Raw genomic sequence first — 20,466 nt, forward strand, 5'->3', positions numbered from 1 at the left:
ACTCCTAATGAACAGAATATGGGCATGCGACGGTATCAAATTTTCATGTTGCGATTTTCTTTTATGTCAGTTTATGTTATGATTACTAATTAACTTTACTAATGTTCAATAGTGGAGCCTTAAAGTGTGACTGAATAATAAACAATCAGAACATATTCAAACAATATCTAGGGCATGTTGTCCAGATTAAGTTAAATTTGAAAATAAATATCCTTAAATCTTTATATTTTATTGGTGTGATGATGAACACAATTTTAAACGGTTGATGGGTAAAGTATTCTTTAAAATCGGAATAATTCGTAATAAAAAAAAAGGTATTTTGACGTTCCCACCATATATAACGTTAACACTTCATTCATTATATCGAGATATCGTATTACCATGTAACAGCACAAAATTGCTAATCTTAAGATTTTTTAAAAAAAGAAAACAAAATCCATAACTAGGTTGTTTTCTTTAGTTCTTCAGATGCAGAATTTGTCTAACCTCTAACTTTTTGAACATGGTAAACAAAATGCGTCTATAAGTGTTTTAGATTTGCTGACAATTGATGATTTGTTTGCTAAGGCTGCACAGTGTAGTAAAAAATACATATAAAGATATGATTTTTCAACAACAACAACAAAAAAGATTAATTAATAAAATTCATTTACATTTTTTAAAAATTATTTTAAATAATTGTAAGACATTTTGTTACCACCTTTGAGACCTCACCTCACGGGGGAGAAAGCAATATATTTTCCATGTATTTTCAACAGAAAACAGGTTAATAAAACTAAGAGGGAAACCGTTTGAGAAATTGTACTCGTTTGTCTACTCAATGGCCAATTTCACATCTAATTAAGTTAAATGGTCTTGTGAAGATTGATTTGGAACTTTTAAAAGTTAAATGAATCATTACTTATTCTTCAGTATTGTTCTATAATGAAGTGATCATCCTGTCATAGTGAATGATGCACTTCTTTTTGTCCTTTCCATTTAACCTCAATAATATAACTGATGCTACTATAATCAATAAAAACTTCCCAGTGAGAAATCACATTACTCTAATTCCAATGTAGTGTCAATAATGTATATAGTTTTCACAATTTCCTGTAAAACTGTAGGTTAGACAAAGTTGATCTTTCAATGTCTAAGATGTAGAGGGAAATCAAATGCAGAAGAAATGTTCAGGAATCTTTGGATTTCTAAATCAGCATGTATTTTTCATGTACGGGCTACCAGGAAACAGAAATGCCTTTGCAATTCTAACCATACAATGTTTTCTTTTTCTGAATAACAAGAAAGGGACAAAAAATCAAGGTGACAAAGCCAACATTGTACCATAGAGAGTTACATTTACACTGAACATATTTAGTATCTTCTATAAAGCTGAAAATAACTCATTAAATTGTGGTTCATCTACTCTGAAACAAGCTTTCGTTGCCCTTGGGAAAGACCGCCCATATTGCCGATCTAAAGTAAGATCTGTTTTATAGGTCAAAGATTTTTATATAAATTTAAAGAATGAAATGAAGGTTCTATTTCAAGGTAAGGAATCTATTCTTTGTCTTGAGGGATCATCAGATGTGTTTAATAAATCACAAATCTAACCAACAAACCTAATCTGCATATGCTGGTAGTATCAATCAATGTATAAAGAATTTCTAAAAACAACACTAAAACAATCAAAGAGTAGCAGCACACGTTTGTGTCTTCACAAGCTTTTGAATGTAAAATAATGTCCTCTGAAATTCTCTGTTCGATGGCGAGAAGTATGTGAGATATACAATGTCCTTGACATAATCATAGATCATAGAGGGCTTCCAGAACAGTGGCGATAGACCAGGCCTGTGTTTCACAACTGAATGGGCAGTCCTGTCCGTTTTCATTGGTCAGCTCAGGTAAACCTTTCCAAGGTGATCTAGAACAAAGACAACATATAGATATGAGCTGCTGTATACTGTGCAAATGACTCAAATACTTTAAATTATTAAACTGGGTGTATTCACACTTGTAGTTCAGTTTGCTTGGTCTGGACCAAAAAAAAAAGAAAACATTTAGTCCTTCGAGTTCACATTGCCATTTTAACACCGAACCTAAGTGCAAAGGGATATATTCACAACCTGATTGTTTGGCTTTTATTACCTATATTTACCGAACATCCAAAACAATGCTGTGCGCTGGGCTAAACGCTCGCTGTATGTGCGTATATACACTGTATGATGGTAGATGATGGAGCTGGGAACTTGTGAAGAGCTTAGAAAATCTGTAAAGGAGTCAAAACAACAACAGGAATCCCTCCATCACACACACACACATGAACAGTGTTGGGGAAAGTTACTTTGAAAAGTAATGCATTACAATATTGCATTACTCCCTTAAAAGGTAACTAATTGTGGTACTTAGTTACTTTTTAAGAAAAGTAACGCGTTGCGTTCTCACCTGGGCAGTTTGATTTTCGGGGAAATGTAAAGACCCTTTCACGTCAAAATTGGAATAATAAAGCGGAAGGAAATGGTATCGCTCAAACAAACCTCTCAGCTGTGCTTCCATTCTAGATTACAGAAGAATTGGACGCAGGAGAAGAAAGTTTAACACTTCACCAATAAAAAACTAAAACATTTAAAGTAATTTTTGCCTAAGGTTTAACTGAAACATCGAAGGGTAAGCAGCAAGTACATTGGTCAATAAAGTGAGATTAAATGCATAAAAATATTTGTTTTATTTAACATATTTCATTATTGGAGGTTTGCGTAGTGACTGATTTGACTGATTTTATTCATTTTGAAGAATTCTGAATATTTTTTTGTGCAAGTGAGATGAGTAAATGCTCACATTTAGTCTAGAACTACAATAATAACCATCATGTTCATACACACACATACACACTGACACACACTCACACAAACACAACACCTCACTATTTACTCGCAATTTCACTCAACATAAGGACAAGAGAGCTGTCAGTCAATGAATGGAAAAACTTGCGTTACTTATTTGAAAAAGTAACTCAGATATTTTGTTGTCAATTTAAAAGTAATGCGTTACTTTACTAGTTACTTGTAAAAAGCAATCTGATTACATAACTCAAGTTACTTATAATGCGTTACCCCCAACACTGCAAATGAAGATCTGCTGCAAGGAGACGCGGTTCTGATCCCTGTACCGAACTGTGATGGGCAACCTCACGATTATGAAGGGAAAAACAGGTATTCTTGAGCATTCTGCCCTTTTTACGGTCGCATCTTGTGACATCATGTCCGTTTTTGATTCGTTTACATGTCTTCGGTCCCTGTTGCATTCATATTTCATTCAAACTGCACCAGAGTTGCTTGGAAGTGGGCCGAGACCCATCTTTAAGCAATCTCTGTCTGCTTGTTTGGTGCGCACCAGGGTTCACACTTATTCAAATCAACCGCACTAACAGAGCAATTGCACCAGGGTTCGTTTTAAGCCGGGTGCACACTGTGCGATTTACAATAGCCCTTCACGATTGTTCCTTATCAGACTGTACGAACATGATCCCCGCTGTAAGCCATGTCACACTGTAAGATCTACACTCACCTAAAGGATTATTAGGAACACCATACTAATACTGTGTTTGACCCCCTTTCGCCTTCAGAACTGCCTTAATTCTACGTGGCATTGATTCAACAAGGTGCTGAAAGCATTCTTTAGAAATGTTGGCCCATATTGATAGGATAGCATCTTGCAGTTGATGGAGATTTGTGGGATGCATATCCAGGGCACGAAGCTCCCGTTCCACCACATTCCAAAGATGGTCTATTGGGTTGAGATCCGGTGACTGTGGGGGCCATTTTAGAACAGTGAATCATGTCATGTTCAAGAAACCAATTTGAAATGATTCAAGCTTTGTGACATGGTGCATTATCCTGCTGGAAGTAGCCATCAGAGGATGGGTACATGGTGGTCATAAAGGGATGGACATGGTCAGAAACAATGCTCAGGTAGGCCGTGGCATTTAAACGATGCCCAATTGGCACTAAGGGGCCTAAAGTGTGCCAAGAAAACATCCCCTACACTATTACACCACCACCACCAGCCTGCACAGTGGTAACAAGGCATGAGGGATCCATGTTCTCATTCTGTTTACGCCAAATTCTGACTCTACCATCTGAATGTCTCAACAGAAATCGAGACTCATCAGACCAGGCAACATTTTTCCAGTCTTCAACTGTCCAATTTTGGTGAGCTCGTGCAAATTGTAGCCTCTTTTTCCTATTTGTAGTGGAGATGAGTGGTACCCGGTGGGGTCTTCTGCTGTTGTAGCCCATCCGCCTCAAGGTTGTGCGTGTTGTGGCTTCACAAATGCTTTGCTCTATACCTCGGTTGTAACGAGTGGTTATTTCAGTCAAAGTTGCTCTTCTATCAGCTTGAATCAGTCGGCCCATTCTCCTCTGACCTCTAGCAACAACAAGGCATTTTCGCCCACAGGACTGCCGCATACTGGATGTTTTTCCCTTTTCACACCATGCTTTGTAAACCATAGAAATGGTTGTGCGTGAAAATCCCAGTAACTGAGCAGATTGTGAAATACTCAGACCGGTCCGTCTGGCACCAATAACTTTCTTTCCCATTCTGACATTCAGTTTGGAGTTCAGGAGATTGTCTTGACCAGGACCACACCCCTAAATGCATTGAAGCAACTGCCATGTGATTGGTTGATTAGATAATTGCATTAATGAGAAATTTAACAGGTGTTGCTAATAATACTGTAGGTGAGTGTAAGTTTAGTCAAGAGCGATAGTCAAGGCGCGTTAAAAACGGACGCACGCAAGAAAATCTAGTTCAGAGTTTTATATCATCAATCAATGACACGTTCGGTTACAGTGAGCTGAATTACACACAAGATTGATATGGTGGCTACAAAGAAATCTCAAGCGCTCATTTCGGTCTTAGTTTGTCTTGAAAAACTAAGATAATTTGATGGTCGTCGTAGGAAAAGTCACACTGCAGGACTGTGCGCCAAATCTTCTGACACTGCCAGAATTTCGTCTGAGGTCAAATTTGATAGCAGCAGTCATTAATCGGCTGCCGGTGAACATGTCAAACTAACAATCAAAGAGCCTAGGATCATAGGAATCTGTCTCAGATGGCCAAATCGTGGGCAAAATCGCACAGTGTGCACTTGGCATGTTTGGTTTATCAAAACAAACATGCCAAGTGTGAACACACCCTCAATCTCCTGTAGATTCAATGTTATGCAAAAAATAACATTTTTGTGTGAGATCTGCAATACCTTTCTAAATGGGAATAAAGTCTAGACAGAACATTCTTCACCAGGTACACGCTTTCGTTGTACTTCTCTTGGCCCATTTTCTTAGCGAAATGAAGTTTGGCTCGTAAGAAGTATCCAACTGGCCACAGCCATTCCTGAAAACAAATAATGAAATGTGCATGGTTTAAAAAAGAAAAAGAAAAAAGAACTCTCTCACATCCGAGAGAATTTATAAATATACTTACAGGTCCTTGGTGATAATTGAATCCTTTCGCACAGTTGTAGTTGTCATTATCCAGGGCGTTGTCGTAAACGCCACAATACACCAGATCACTGTTAGACAAATACAGACATGCTAACATCAAAGATATCTACATGTGAATGACTTCACAGATGCACATATACTCTTGTTCTGGACAAAAACACTTATCAAACCATGTCCAGTCAGCCAGCCAGAAGAGCGCATTCTTAAAGGGATAGTTAATTCAAAAACTAAAATTAGCCCATGATATACTCACCCTCAAGTCAACCTAGGTGATTCTACTTTCAGACGAATACAATTGGAGTTGTATTAAAAAATATCCTACCTCTTCCAAGCTTTATAATGGCAGTGAAAGGCTGTTTCTGTTTTGAAGTCCATAAAAGTGCATCTATCCATTATAAAAGTGCTCCACACGGCTCTGGGGGGTTAATCAAGGCTTTCTAAAGCATTGCGTTTGAGTAAGAGATTACCTTTATAAACTGTAATCTCTAACTTCCGCTCTAACTGTTCACGAGAGACTGGCGTTCCAGCGTATGACTTAAGACGCAGGCATAACGTAAGTTACGGTGACAAACGCGGAAGTGAAGAGAATAGAGCAAAACAAAATCTTGGTTCTCACGAGAAATGGAAGCTCTATAGCGTAGTTCTACCTGGAAGACTTAAATGTCACGTCATTCATTATTATCTATCTAGCCAATCATTATTCATCATCTGTAGTATATAAGTTCTGTTCCCACCCATTACTGCATTCGCAGATACTGACGCCGGCATTCACCCCCATCCTCCCCACCACCACCAGGTCGGTCCCTGTTCATACATCAGGGGGTAGGCTCCGCCCCTGCCTTCATCTTCAGGCAAGAACTGCAAGCATCCGCAACCCTCCGGATTCGGACTATGGACGGGGAACTTTATCATTTCATCTTTTCAATACTCATTGTATACAAACTGTAAATAAATCTTATTCAAATGTTATTCTCGCCTCCCGAGTCTTTAGGGTAGAACTAGCATATTCTCACCGGAGCGTCCTACGTCATACGCTGGAACGTCAGTCTCTCGTAAACGCGCGTACAACAGTTAGCGGAAGTTAGAGATTACAGCTTGTAAAGTTTTAAATATGGATATTTTTCTTACACAAATGCATCGCTTCGCTTCAGAAGGCCTTTATTAACCCCCCAGAGCCGTGTGGAGCACCTTTATAATGGATTGATGCACTTTTATGGACTTCAAAACAGAAACAGCCATTCACTGCTATTATAAAGCTTGGAAGAGCCAGGACTTTTTTAATAAAACTCCAATTGTATTTGTCTGAAAGAAGAATGTCATATACACCTAGGATGGCTTGAGAGTGAGTAAATCATGGGCTAATTTTCATTTTTAGGTGAACTATCCCTTTAACACAAGTAGATGCTTAGTCAATAGGCAGACAGCAGGTGTTGTTTTCTACTTACTCTGGGTCCAGTGTTTTCATTCCCAGAGGACCGAGCAGCTTCTTTTCTACAACCTCTAAAGCCTTCCAGGCTCTTTGCACTGTAAACAACTCTGGTGCCTGGTGAAACAAAATATTATACAGTTGCAAGAAAAAGAATGTGAACCGCTTGCAGAGTCTGTGAAAATGTGCATAATTTTAACAAAATAAGAGAGATCATTCAAAAATGTATGTTATTTTTTATTTAGTACTGTCCTGAATAAGATATTTTACATTAAAAAAAAATTCATATAGTCCACAAGAAAAAAAAATAGCAGAACTGATTAAAATGACCTCGTTCAAAAGTTTATGAACCATTGATTCTCAATCCTGTGTGTCGTTACCTAGATGATCCACGGCTGTTTTTTTGTTTTTGTTTTGTGATGGTTGTTCTTGAGTCCCTTGTTTGTCTTGAGCAGTTAAACTGCCCAACGTTCTTCAGAAAAATCCTCCAGGTCCTGTACATTCTTCAGTTTTCCAGCATCTTTTGCATATTTGAACCCTCTCCAGCAGGGACTGTATGATTTTGAGATCCATCTTTTCACACTGAGGACAATTGAGGGACTCAAACACAACTATTAAAACAGGTTCAAACATTCACTGATGCTCCAGAAGGAAACACAACGCATTAAGAGCCGGGGAGTGAATTTGAAGATCAAGGTACATTTAACATGTAAGTATCTTCTGTTGCTTCTGAAGGGCAGTACTAAATTATATATATTTTTTATATCTAAACAAAATAAGAAAAATTTGGACATCTTCATCCTGTTCAAAAGTTTTCACCCCCGGCTCTTAATGCGTTGTGTTTCCTTCTGGAGCATCAGTGAATGTTTGAACCTTTTTTTAATAGTTGTGTTTCAGCACTGAGGACAACTGAGGGACTCAAAGATGGATCTCAAAATCATTCAGTCATTGCTGGAGAGGGTTCAAATATGCAAAAGATGCTGGAAAACTGAAGAATGTGCAGGACCTGGAGGATTTTTCTGAAGAACTTTGGGCAGTTTAAAAGCTCAGGACAAACAAGGGACCCATGAACAACCATCACAAAATAAAATAACAGCCATGGATCATCCAGGGAACGACACACAGTATTGAGAATCAATGGTTCATAAACTTTTGAATGTGTAATTTTTTTGTCTTGTGGACTATATGTAAACATTTTTCCTGTAAAATATCTTATTCAGGACAGTACTAAAGAAAAAATAACATTTTGCATGATCTCTTTCATTTAGTTAAAATTATTCACATTTTCACAGATTCTGCAAGCGGTTCACATACTTTTTCTTACAACTGTATAAGAGGACAATCTCCAAAACACTTGAAACATTTTTTTACAAGCACTAGGACTCACCACCACCATGGCGATGGTGAAATTAGGCCTGAGCTGGTAGTCACACCAGGGGCTAGAGCACCCATAACTGTCTTTGTAAATGCATTTCTTGTGGACCAAGTCAGGATGTTGCTCATTTGGGTCTGCAGGGTCATCCGACACGTAGAATAACCTTTCAAAATGTTTTTGGATCAGTTGATTCCACTCCTTATATGACACTGACTGTTCTGCTCCTGGACAAATCATATTGTGATGGTCATGATGATCGATCGTTAAAATATATGAAAAGTGATTAGCATGCTGTCAGCTGAATATACTGTAAATATATTTTAGTTCATAACAGTGTGATACAATTGAAGGTGTGGCTTTTCAACAGTGCAGTATTCATAGTTTTCATAGTCGCGGAGCCTTGGAGGGCAAAACCGCCATAGAACTCCATAGAACTATACAAGCCTGTCAAATTTCCATCTTAAAACAAAAATATGTAAACAAGATGCACGTTTTGGGCACTTATGATCCATATACAGCACCTGCTGCAGTATTTCAATCACTGAAAACAGCGGGACGTTTTTAAAACGCTTAACGTGAAAAACACCATAGGGTGAGCTGCACCAATAAGGATTAAATTAAGCAAAGTTTAAAGAATTTGTTGATCTGGGTTTTATTTTAAATCGAGTTGTTGCACCACTTCATTTTAAACAGATTAATTAAGCAGAAAAAACGCTATAGAGCTGATCAGCAGCAGACGGAGGGTGAACTGACGACAGGCTAAAGAATCCTTAGTGCAACCCACCCTTAAAGTGCCGGAATGTACTAAAACAGTGATATTAAAAGATCAAATTCAGTTTACACCTTTTTGATGACGCATACTATATACTGTACAGGCGAGTAGATGAGGCAAGAATATGAATGCAACGTGTTTTCTTTATAATGGGTTTCGATGGGGAAAACACCTGACGAGAAACCTTGTGTTGCACTAATATTCAGTGTTCCTCTGCTTTCCTGTACAAAGTATGCAACATCAATAAGGTGTATATTGAATTTGGTATTTTAATATCACTGTCTTACCGCATTAATACTGACTACAAACCTGGTCAAAATGACTAGCGGGCAATGGAGGAGAGCCTTGTTTTGCCCTCCAGGTGGGCGTTCCTATAAACGTGTGACGACACGTGAAAACTATGAATAGGAACTCAAAGTGAGTCACATACCACACAATAAAATAATAAAGTAAAATATATATATATTTTTTACTAAACATTTAATTAAAAAATAAAATACCATTAAATATAATTAAAATAAATAATAATAAAATTAAAATAAAATAAAATTAAATTAAAATAATATTAAACATAAAATAAAATAAAAATTCACCTTATTTTGAAATAAAATTTAATTTAATTACTGGCCCCTTATTTTATAATAAAATAATAAACACTAACATTTTCATCGAGAATGAGAATATTATAGAGGACGAACCATCTCTGTGTATTGTGACAGAGGAGTATGGGAAATTTCCACTCTCATTCATCGTCATCAGCCAACGCACCGCTGACTTACTAAGACCTACAATCTCCACCGCAGAGCCATCCCTGAACATAAACACAATGCCATCATCCACTTGACGTATGGAGGACTGGTATATCCAGGTTCAAAGCCACTTAGTCTCAGTGCTTCACATTGAAAGCATTCTTTTGTACTAAATATAGTGGAGCAATAATAAAAGTTCAGCATGACAGGTATGTTAGCAGGTCACTATGGTACCTGGGTGTGGCTGGAGCACCTCTATTATGAGCTTTATCGCTCTCTCCCATTTTATCCATCCACGTCCCACAGTTGAAGCGATTTCCACCATAAACAAAGCCTGTCTCGGGATTTACTTTGGCCTCCACGTTAAAACCTATGCGGCAGGGCAATTGCAAAAGCAAGGTATGGTTAGAGACAGACATGGAAAACAGAGTCCTCTGTGCATTCTTAGAAAATGACTCACCTTCATGTCGCATGTTGTGGTCGATCTGCGGACCTGCGTTTCTCTCTCTGAACTCTATTCCCTGCATATGATGCTGCATAGCCTCTTGAATGACCACATATAATGGCTGGTCGTGAATCTGATGAACAAAAATTATTAACAGCATTCAGTCAAACTGAAACCATGCCAATATATGCATATTAAAAAGTAACATTTTTGAATAATATTCTGGCTACACCTTTCAATATAGCACTCTGAGAACTGGGGCTGTTAAGCTACAAAAAGACAAAAAAGCACCATAAAAGGATGGTATATACACTCACCTAAAGGATTATTAGGAACACCATACTAATACTGTGTTTGACCCCCTTTCGCCTTCAGAACTGCCTTAATTCTACATGGCATTGATTCAACAAGGTGCTGAAAGCATTCTTTAGAAATGTTGGCCCATATTGATAGGACAGCATCTTGCATCTTGCCTTGTTGATGGAGATTTGTGGGATGCACATCCAGGGCACAAAGCTCCCGTTCCACCACATCCCAAAGATGGTCTATTGGGTTGAGATCTGGTGACTGTGGGGGCCATTTTAGTACAGTGAACTCATTGTCATGTTCAAGAAACCAATTTGAAATGATTCGAGCTTTGTGACATGGTGCATTATCCTGTTGGAAGTAGCCATCAGAGGATGGGTACATGGTGGTCATAAAGGGATGGACATGGTCAGAAACAATGCTCAGGTAGGCCGTGGCATTTAAACAATGCCCAATTGGCACTAAGGGGCCTAAAGTGTGCCAAGAAAACATTCCCCACACTATTACACCACCACCACCAGCCTGCACAGTGGTAACAAGGCATGATGAATCCATGTTCTCATTCTGTTTACGCCAAATTCTGACTCTACCATCTGAATGTCTCAACAGAAATCGAGACTTGTGCAAATTGTAGCCTCTTTATCCTATTTGTATTGGAGATGAGTGGTACCCGGTGGGGTCTTCTGCTGTTGTAGCCCATCCGCCTCAAGGTTGTGCGTGTTGTGGCTTCACAAATGCTTTGCTGCATACCTCGGTTGTAACGAGTGGTTATTTCAGTCAAAGTTGCTGTTCTATCAGCTTGAATCAATCGGCCCATTCTCCTCTGACCTCTAGCATCAACAAGGCATTTTCGCCCACAGGACTGCCCCATACTGGATGTTTTTCCCTTTTCACACCATTCTTTGTAAACCCTAGAAATGGTTGTGCGTGAAAATCCCAGTAACTGAGCAGATTGCGAAATACTCAGACCGGCCCGTCTGGCACCAACAACCATGCCACGCTCAAAATTGCTTAAATCACCTTTCTTTCCCATTCTGACATTCAGTTTGGAGTTCAGGAGATTGTCTTGATCAGGACCACACCCCTAAATGCATTGAAGCAACTGCCATGTGATTGGTTGATTAGATAATTGCATTGAAAAGAAATTGAACAGGTGTTCCTAATAATCCTTTAGGTGAGTTTATATATGATATTTTAAAGAATATGGGTAATCAAACAGTTGCTGGGCCCAACTTCCTTCTATAGTATGGAGAGAAAAAAATACTATGGAAGTCAATGCGGCCCAGCAACTGTTTGGTTACAGACATTCTTCAAAATCTTTTTTTTTATGTTCAGCAGAAGAAAAAAATTCACACAGGTTTGGAACAACCTGAGGGTGAGTAAACAATATCTAAACACTTAAGTATGGATATATTATAAAGCATATGATATTAAACTTAGTATATGAGCAAAGTCACATTTTTATAAAAAAAACTTTCATTAAAAAAGGCCTTGAAAGATGCTAGCCAATGCTAAAGCAATAGGTAATTGTGGTAATTGTTTTTTTAATTCCAGTGGCTAATATTTTGGATGTTATATGGAAGTGTAGTAGATTAAGTAACAAAATATTAAAAAAGCAAAAAAAACTGAAGCACTGAAGGTTCAGGTTACATGCCATATTGAATTTAATGTGGATGAAAACGAGGCTGTGAGGAATAGACGTACTGTCTTTACAATGGCACTCATTGTATAAAGGTTCTAGATCATGTCATTTTCACAACTAAACTTTTAAATCTGGAGTTTTACTGGATTATTTTTCGAAAGATGTTTTGCAGCTGAACAATCGGTATATTGTTAAACAGTTAAAAACTGAAAACTCTTTAACTCCATCCATCACAGCCTAGTTTTCTTTCCAGTCAAAAATGAATTATGGCGCTACCCTGACAAAGGTCTATTGTACTGTATCAAGTATAATAAGCAGTCGTTTCCTTTCTTCTTACCACTGTCCCCAAGGGCTGCGCCTCAGAATCGTCAGTGGGATACATACGTGACACAGGGCATGTTAGAATATCTGTGCCGTTGGGCACGATGTTACAGTAGTCCTGGATACACTGAAGCCACCACCATACTGCATCACGGCAGTTATAACGGGCTGCAACACCCTGACCCAGCAGATTAGGGATCAGACCGTGGCGCATCGTGCCAGCAAAGGCTAGGATGATATCTCTGTTGGAAACACACCAAATTAGAAGATTATTTCAGAATGTATAGTATGCATTCTAAAATTAGATGCTCACCTGGCCTCCAGGTACCTCCCAGTCAAAAGCATGAGACCACGCAGAGCAATGAACGTGTCTCGCCCCCAGCAGCGAAAGATTCCAGTGGAAAAATGCGGCAGACCTACACGGATGAAAATTCCAGTAACTGTTTTATGAATTTTTTTGAAGATTTACAGGCAGTAGGAACCCCTGTGACATACTGTATAAAACTGACTGATACATTTTAAACCTGGCCAAAAATAATATGTATATAGTGCCATAATGATATATTTACACACTCTATGATTGATGTTTACATCTAAAATCTAATCATAAAAAAATAATTATTGATGTACACTCACAAATAAAATGTTACATACCATTTTTATCTTACTCAATGCATTTTAATATGGAAGGGACAATCAAATATTTAACAGAATGTTAGCTTGGTTGAAGCATTCTGTTGATTTTTTGCATAAAAATGTATTTGAGATTTGTTTGATAAATTGTTGGACCCTAAGCTAAAGCTGCTCTTTCTCTCTGGATCCATGATTTTTGGTTAATCAGGAAATGAGGCTACTTCTCTGACCTCATTCTTAGAAACGGTGTTCAGCAAATTATGATTCGCCTATGTTAAAATGTTGTCTAAATTCATGAAAAATGTAGGAACAACTGAAACCACAAATACTCTGGATGGCCTTATACCTGTGCTAAGTTGAAATTGTATCCAAAGATATTCCATCAACATATACAGTAAAAGAGTAAGAAAAAGGTGCAATTATAGCTGGAGCAGCAAAGTTTCTCTGTATAAAAATGCAGATACATTGTATGAACAGCTATGAGACATCTGTAATCTGGGTGTGTACAAAAGGTGTTTATTGGGTTTAAACTGGTTTTGAGAATGGCACACTTGGTAATTCTCGAGGTGTGACAAAAGGCTGTAAAGCAGGGTTTTTCAATCTTTTAGACACCACGGACCCCCCAAATAACCCCCATCCTAAAATTTAAAAGGCATCTATCTTTTATAAACATACAATTTATTCACTGAAAAACGAAAACAATCTAAAATTAATAACTAATAGTTTTATCACATTTTGTATGAACTATTTATTTTTAATCTTATTATTATTTATTCATTTTATTTATTCATTTTGTTCTAGACTCCTTTCAATCCCCAGACAACAGTTTGAAAATGCCTACTGTAAAGGAAAGGTTGAGCAGAAAGCAAATTGCAAATACCAGTAAAAATGTGCATTATGTAACCTCCGACATGCAGTCAGTCATTTTGCAAACCTCACATTAACTAACATTAGACATGTATTGTGAATTAGGCAGAACATTTTTGTGAGAAGTTCTCCTGTGCATATACATATGAATATGAATAAGTATTAGTGAATGAGGCCCATTGTTTTCTTTAACTCTGCAATAGCCTGTACAATTTTATCTGATGTCGTAATTATGGCATATTGTATGTACTGTGCATTATGAGAGTGCACAACATTTAAAAACAAAACAAAAGTGCTCTATGTAAAGTTTTAAAATTAGACCAAAAAAATCAGCTTATTTAATTGTCACTCCCACACAATTTAAGCCAAATAAAAACATTTTAGAAGTGTATGAGTTGGTACATCAATAATAATTCTTTTAATCAAATTGCAATGTCAGCAACAAAGTACTGTATGTAAATATGGTACTATATGCATGATATTATAGGCCTGGCATCTCAATTTTAGCCAATATGTAATGGGTGTTTTTTGGCCTAAAAAGGCCATGTTTTAGGACATTTAAAGCATGAAATAAATATAAATAGCCCAGGCAATCAAATTATTTACATTCAATGAAAATGTGTATGAATCCAACCTGCAGCAAGAGAAACGCAACACTGCTCCTCTTGTTTGGTTACACTGTTGAGTCGGACCGGGACATCCTCCAGTTCAGGGGAGAGGGGCGGCAGGGCAGGGACATGACCCACCCCACACATCTGAACTGACCCCAGGGCCAGCTGCTTGACCAGGGTCGACCCAGTCTGAACAAAGCTGTCATTTCAATGAAACCGATTACACACATTATTACACATATTACTCACAAAATATTAAACTTACACAGAGAACAAATCAAACCTGGACATTTGGTTGAAAACTGCCTCTACAGCCGTGGCATACGCCCCAACAATAATGGCATCAAAATAGCATGGCACCAAGTAGCGTGGAATATGCTTGAGGTATGTAAATACAGCACTAAACCACTTTCCGACCTGTGAAAATCAGAAATATTAATTTAGACAAAAAGTATGTCACATCAAAGTGCAAAAAAGTTACGTTTAGTTTTCAAACATTACTAAAAAACATATTTCCTTTCCTACCTCCCGCAGAGCTCCGCCTTTATTTATCAGTCGAGTGCTCACGTAATTGATCATCCAATCACCTTGCCTGAGATTGTCACAGAACGGATGTCCGAGGTCATTTTTGGGACGAATCTCAGACAACACTGACACAAAACCTATGAGTAATGAAAGCATGATGTTTATTCACAGTCACATGACTACAGTGGCCAATGTTATTTGGGTATTGCGGTACCTTGCAGGCCTCCGTACTTCAGCGGCATCCAGGATGGTATATTGTAGCAGCCACCACCATCTTCTTGTTCTTCCGCATCACAGCGGAATAATAACACGTTCAGCTCGGCCAGAGTCAGTTTGGACATTAAACTGCCATGTAATTTAAAACAACAGGCCTTAGTGAGAGAATTGAGTTGAAAGCAACTGAACGGATTCATGTCGTTATGTAATGAACTGTTAAACAGCAGCACAGTTGATATTTAACAAGAATTGAGTTTGAATAAGATAAAGGTAAATATGACTTACAATTCTAGAGATATTTTCAGGATGCCAGGAACATTGCTGTCAGTCAGACTGCCGGATTTATAAAGCCGGTTGAACTGAGAGAGTTGAGTCCGCAAGTAGCCGACCATTTTCTGAGAGTTTGGGTCAAGACTCACCCTGTGAAATCAGTTACACGTTGAAATTAATTCATTAATATTCATTTAATGAATATTAACAGTTCACCTAAAATTATTCATGCTCATGGGGCTTTAAACAATCAAATGCTGTTATTTTTTCCGATGGAACACACTCACACACACATTTTTTCCCATACTGCTACATTTTTCAATCTCCAAAAAGGACAAAAGAGCACTTTAAAAGCACTATAAAAGTGGTCTATATGACTTGTGGTCTATAATTTTTGGCTTTTTGGAGATTGAAAGATGAAGTGTGTGGAAAAATCTATGGAAGTTCCTTTAAAAATATTTTTTATGAGTGCTCCGTGGAAAACAATAATAACAGTATTTCTCCTTTTATGCAACCCATGATCCCCAACAAGATTATATTATCATGACATTATATTTGTGTTGGTTTGTTTGTGGTCAAATACCTTGCCAGCTTCAGTGGCGAAGGGTTGCACAATGTTTATATAAGTGCTGTCAAATCGATTAATCACATCTAACATAAAAGTTTGTGTTTAAATAATATGTGTGTGTGTGTGTGTATACATTATTAGATTTATATATATATTATACAGAATATATATATACACTGACCAGGCATAACATTATGACCACCGACAGGTGTGAATAACACTGATTATCTCTTCAAAAAAAGTTTGGCAAGAGCCAAATTGTGATGGCTAGACGACTGGGTCAGAGCATCTCCAAAACTGCAGCTCTTGTGGGGTGTTCCCGGTCTGCAATGGTCAGTATCTATCAAAAGTGGTCCAAGGAAGGAACAGTGGTGAACCGGCGACAGGGTCATGGGCGGCCAAAGCTCATTGATGCACGTGGGGAGGGACTGGCCCGTGTGGTTCGATCAAACAGACGAGCTACTGTAGCTCAAATTGCCCAATAAGTTAATGCTGGTTCTGATAGAAAGGTGTCCCTTACCTGGGGAACACATGGCACCAGGATGCACTATGGGAAGAAGGCAAGTCCGATGGAGGCAGTGTGATGCTTTGGGAAATGTTCTGCTGGGAAACCTTGCCATCCATGTGGATGTTACTTTGACACGTACCACCTACCTACGCATTGTTGCAGACCATGTACACCCTTTCATGGAAACGGTATTTCCTGGTGGCTGTGGCCTCTTTCAGCAGGATAATGTGCCCTGCCACAAAGCAAAAATGGTTCAAGAATGGTTTGAGGAGCACAACAATGAGTTTGAGGTGTTGACTTGGCCTCCAAATTCCCCAGATCTCAATCCAATCGAGCATCTGTGGGATGGGCTGAACAAACAAGTCCTCCCACCTCGCAACTTACTTGACTTACAGGATCTGCTACTAATTTCTCTTTGCCAGATACCACAGCACACCTTCAGGGGTCTAGTGGAGTCCATGCCTCGACGGGTCAAGGCTGTTTTGGCAGCAAGAGGGGGACCAACACAATGTTAGGTCATAATGTAATGCCTGATCGGTGTATGCACAGCACTAAATTAAAGCTAAATTTGACAGCACTAAATTAAAGATTATTAAAAAAATATATATATATATATTAAAATATTATATATATATATATTACAAGTTTAATAACAGTGAAACACATTATATAAGATTGCATTAAAAAGGGTTAATTTCCTTTGGTCTGAGTATGATTACCTGAATGCAATTACACTACCGGGAGTGAGCTTTTCAAACAAAATCTCCTCAACAAACTCAATGCGGCCCTTTGTGGTGGCATCTCCCTGTTTTACAATTTCACTGTCCTTTAACTGAAAACAAAAATATGTGTTATATTCAGGCCTACATTAGTAGGGACAACCTCTGCACACATAGCGACAAGTATCTGCACATTAAAGTAACTATACACGTAGAAGCTACTGAATTCCTAGAAAGAAAAGAGCATACCAATTACTACCCAGAACTCACACAGAACAGGTTCTTTGTCTGTTAGTCTTTTCTCTGCCTGATGACAGCATACAGACATAAATATGTTCATGACACCCCTCCCTTTCATGTGACAGCACTGCTGTGCCCGGCACTAGTGTCATGTTACCTGGATGTGTTCACGGATCGCAACCGTGTAGTTCGTCATGCCGTTAATGCACGTCTCATCTTTCACATATGACTCAGCGTTTCTCTCGACTGTGCGTGCCTCTAAAATCACCTCCTCAATTTTACCTGCATAACGAGATGACAGATTAGACAGAACGTGTCTAACTGGTTTATAAGTACCACTGATTCACAATAAGGTGAACTTCAGTGACATTTGAAGAGAAAATTTAATTAACTACTTGATGTGCTCTACAACAAATAAGATTACTTTGATTTCAACAGCGTAATTGGAAAGCAAAGAGAACTTAGCACTATGAGTGTTTGCGTCTCTGTACCTGGGATGTACATGGGGGCCAGATGCTCTCTGTATTGGTGTGTTTCTGGGTTTTTAAAGGCTGTACGAGACACAGTTACAATGGACTGATGTGTGCTGGGGCAATGCCTGGTCACAGCCACGGTGTCTTCATCCAGCTGATCTACATAAACCTGTGACATGCATGATGAACGCATACAAAGAAACAGACATCCATGTGTACATAAGACTGAGAGACGTAGGTTTTAGGTTTAAATATTACAATTAGTCCCACCTCCACTTTACAGCTCAAATAACATATTTTAATACATAAAGAATAAATTTATATGGGTTTGAAAATAGCATTTGGAAAATTAATGAATGTCTGAATGTCATTGGTTTAGACAGTAAAACTCAGTGGTAATTTATTTAGAAATATAAATCAAAACAACTGCAAAAGGCTCAAAAAGGATATTTTATAATTATTGGTTAAATTTTTTTTTTCAATACAAGGTTTATACAAAAAAAGGCTGCATTGTCTTAAAATAAGAATGGAATAAAAATGTTTTTAAAAAATAATTAAATATACAATAAAAAGATATATAAAAAAGATTAATATTTGAAAAATGCATTCATACATTTTCAAGTGTCTCTTAAAAGTCCAAATACATTTTAGACCACTCTAAGTGTTTTAGCGAAACATGAGCTTCACATTTCTGCTTTCAAAATGAACTTCAATTGTAAGTTCATCCCTGTATAAACAACTTTGGTATGAGGTATGAACTGTTACAACAGCTTCTTTAATTTCAGTTTAATCCAGAGGAATACAAGTGTCGGCTAAGTCAATTCAATAGTATCAAATGTAAGTATCAAAGTACAATAAGTATCAAAGTCTCATCTTGCTGTTGGTGGTTGTGACTAATAATAATACATGTTTTTAACATCTGATATGAGTAACATTAACCTGGGTGAAGCCCTTCTCTGCCAGTTCTTGGTGGAGTTTGTTGAGGGCCAACTTTCCTGCCATTATACCAGTCTGGAGGTTCACCTCACCGACAGAAGAGGGCAGTGCTTCAGGATTCCATTTGGGGTACAGACGCTCTTCCTTTACTACTGAAATCTGAAGAAAAAAACTATGTTGGTTGCTTTATTAGATTTAGTAGATTTAGTGCTGGTTTAGATACGACACCAGCACCATTGTGTGGGTAAAAAAGCATGTGCATATTTGTAGTGTTGGTAATGAGTGTTATGTAATCAGATTACTTTTGATAAAAATTAATAAATATTTGTATTATCCTACCATTGTTTTTAAAAGCCTCTTATGTTCACCATGATTGAATACAGTAAACAGTAATACAGTAAAACAGTAATATTGTGAAATATTATTACAATTTAACATAACTGTTTTCTATTTGAATATACTTTAAATTGTGTTTATCTTTTTAAATTAAAATTTTATCTTGAGTGTCACATGATCCTTCCGAAATCATTCTAATATGCTGATTTTGCTGCTAAAGAAACAATGTTGATAACTATGATTTTTCAGGATTCTTTGATAAATAGAACGTTCAAAAGAACTGCATTTATTTAAATTAGAAATCTTTTGAAACTTATAAATGTCTTTACTATCACTTTGGATCAATTTAATGTTCTTGCTAAATAAAAGTTTTAAAGGAACATGCCACTATTTTTGAAAATAGGCTCATTTAAACTGTCGAGTTGTACCGTTTTCGAATCCATTCAGCTGATCTCCGGGTCTGGCGATAGCACTTTTAGCATAGATCATTGAATCTGATTGAATCCGTTAGCATCTCGCTCAAAAATGACCAAAGTGTTTTGATATTTTTGCAATTTAAAACTTGACTCTACTGTAGTTACATCATGTACTAAGGCCGACGGAAAATGAAAAGTTGCTTTTTTTCTAGGCCAATATGGCTAGGAACTATACTCTCATTCCTGCGTAATAATCAAGTAACTTTGCTGCCGTACCATGGGTGCAGTGGCGCAATGATATTACGCAGCGCCTGAAAATAGTCCCCAGCGCGCTCCCTGTTCAAGCAGGTTGTATTGTTGGTTATGTTGACGGAAGTTAGCCTATTTTCAGGCTGTTTAACTCTAGGGGAGTTGGAAAATGAGCCTAGTTTTAAAAATAGTGGCGTGTTCCTTTAATTAACATTTTACAAACTTTTCAACAGCAGAAAAATGCTCCCTTCAGGGGAAGTGGGAAGTCTGGTTATAACATGATAAGCACTGCATTCATTCAATATTTACTAAATATTTACTTCCTTGAATTTGTTTTAGATCAGTGACTTTAGTGACTTGGAAGCCTGTCTGTAACC

General features: G+C 37.7%; 1 protein-coding gene across 4 annotated transcripts in view; it reads right to left on the reverse strand.

Annotated features, from left to right (window-relative positions):
* Nucleotides 1-1,170: 1,170 nt before the first annotated feature.
* Nucleotides 1,171-20,466, reverse strand: part of aglb (amylo-alpha-1, 6-glucosidase, 4-alpha-glucanotransferase b) — a 34,186-nt gene continuing 14,890 nt past the window's right edge. For all 4 annotated transcript variants that reach the window (XM_079805595.1, XM_079805593.1, XM_079805592.1 and 1 more), the window contains exons 16-34: nucleotides 19,092-19,247; nucleotides 18,171-18,321; nucleotides 17,837-17,961; nucleotides 17,440-17,552; nucleotides 15,660-15,794; nucleotides 15,373-15,503; nucleotides 15,159-15,295; nucleotides 14,917-15,050; nucleotides 14,657-14,832; nucleotides 12,836-12,938; nucleotides 12,539-12,764; nucleotides 10,269-10,386; nucleotides 10,043-10,178; nucleotides 9,758-9,870; nucleotides 8,300-8,511; nucleotides 6,932-7,029; nucleotides 5,467-5,554; nucleotides 5,243-5,376; nucleotides 1,171-1,903 (exon numbers count right to left, since the gene is read on the reverse strand). In XM_079805595.1, coding sequence (XP_079661721.1) covers nucleotides 1,786-1,903; nucleotides 5,243-5,376; nucleotides 5,467-5,554; nucleotides 6,932-7,029; nucleotides 8,300-8,511; nucleotides 9,758-9,870; nucleotides 10,043-10,178; nucleotides 10,269-10,386; nucleotides 12,539-12,764; nucleotides 12,836-12,938; nucleotides 14,657-14,832; nucleotides 14,917-15,050; nucleotides 15,159-15,295; nucleotides 15,373-15,503; nucleotides 15,660-15,794; nucleotides 17,440-17,552; nucleotides 17,837-17,961; nucleotides 18,171-18,321; nucleotides 19,092-19,247 — 2,604 coding nt within the window. In that variant the 3' untranslated portion in view covers nucleotides 1,171-1,785. The remainder of the gene's footprint in view (nucleotides 1,904-5,242; nucleotides 5,377-5,466; nucleotides 5,555-6,931; nucleotides 7,030-8,299; nucleotides 8,512-9,757; nucleotides 9,871-10,042; nucleotides 10,179-10,268; nucleotides 10,387-12,538; nucleotides 12,765-12,835; nucleotides 12,939-14,656; nucleotides 14,833-14,916; nucleotides 15,051-15,158; nucleotides 15,296-15,372; nucleotides 15,504-15,659; nucleotides 15,795-17,439; nucleotides 17,553-17,836; nucleotides 17,962-18,170; nucleotides 18,322-19,091; nucleotides 19,248-20,466) is intronic.

The sequence above is a fragment of the Gobio gobio genome (genome assembly GCF_949357685.1).
Source record: "Gobio gobio genome assembly, chromosome: 23".
In the NCBI taxonomy this organism is placed as follows: domain Eukaryota; kingdom Metazoa; phylum Chordata; class Actinopteri; order Cypriniformes; family Gobionidae; genus Gobio; species Gobio gobio.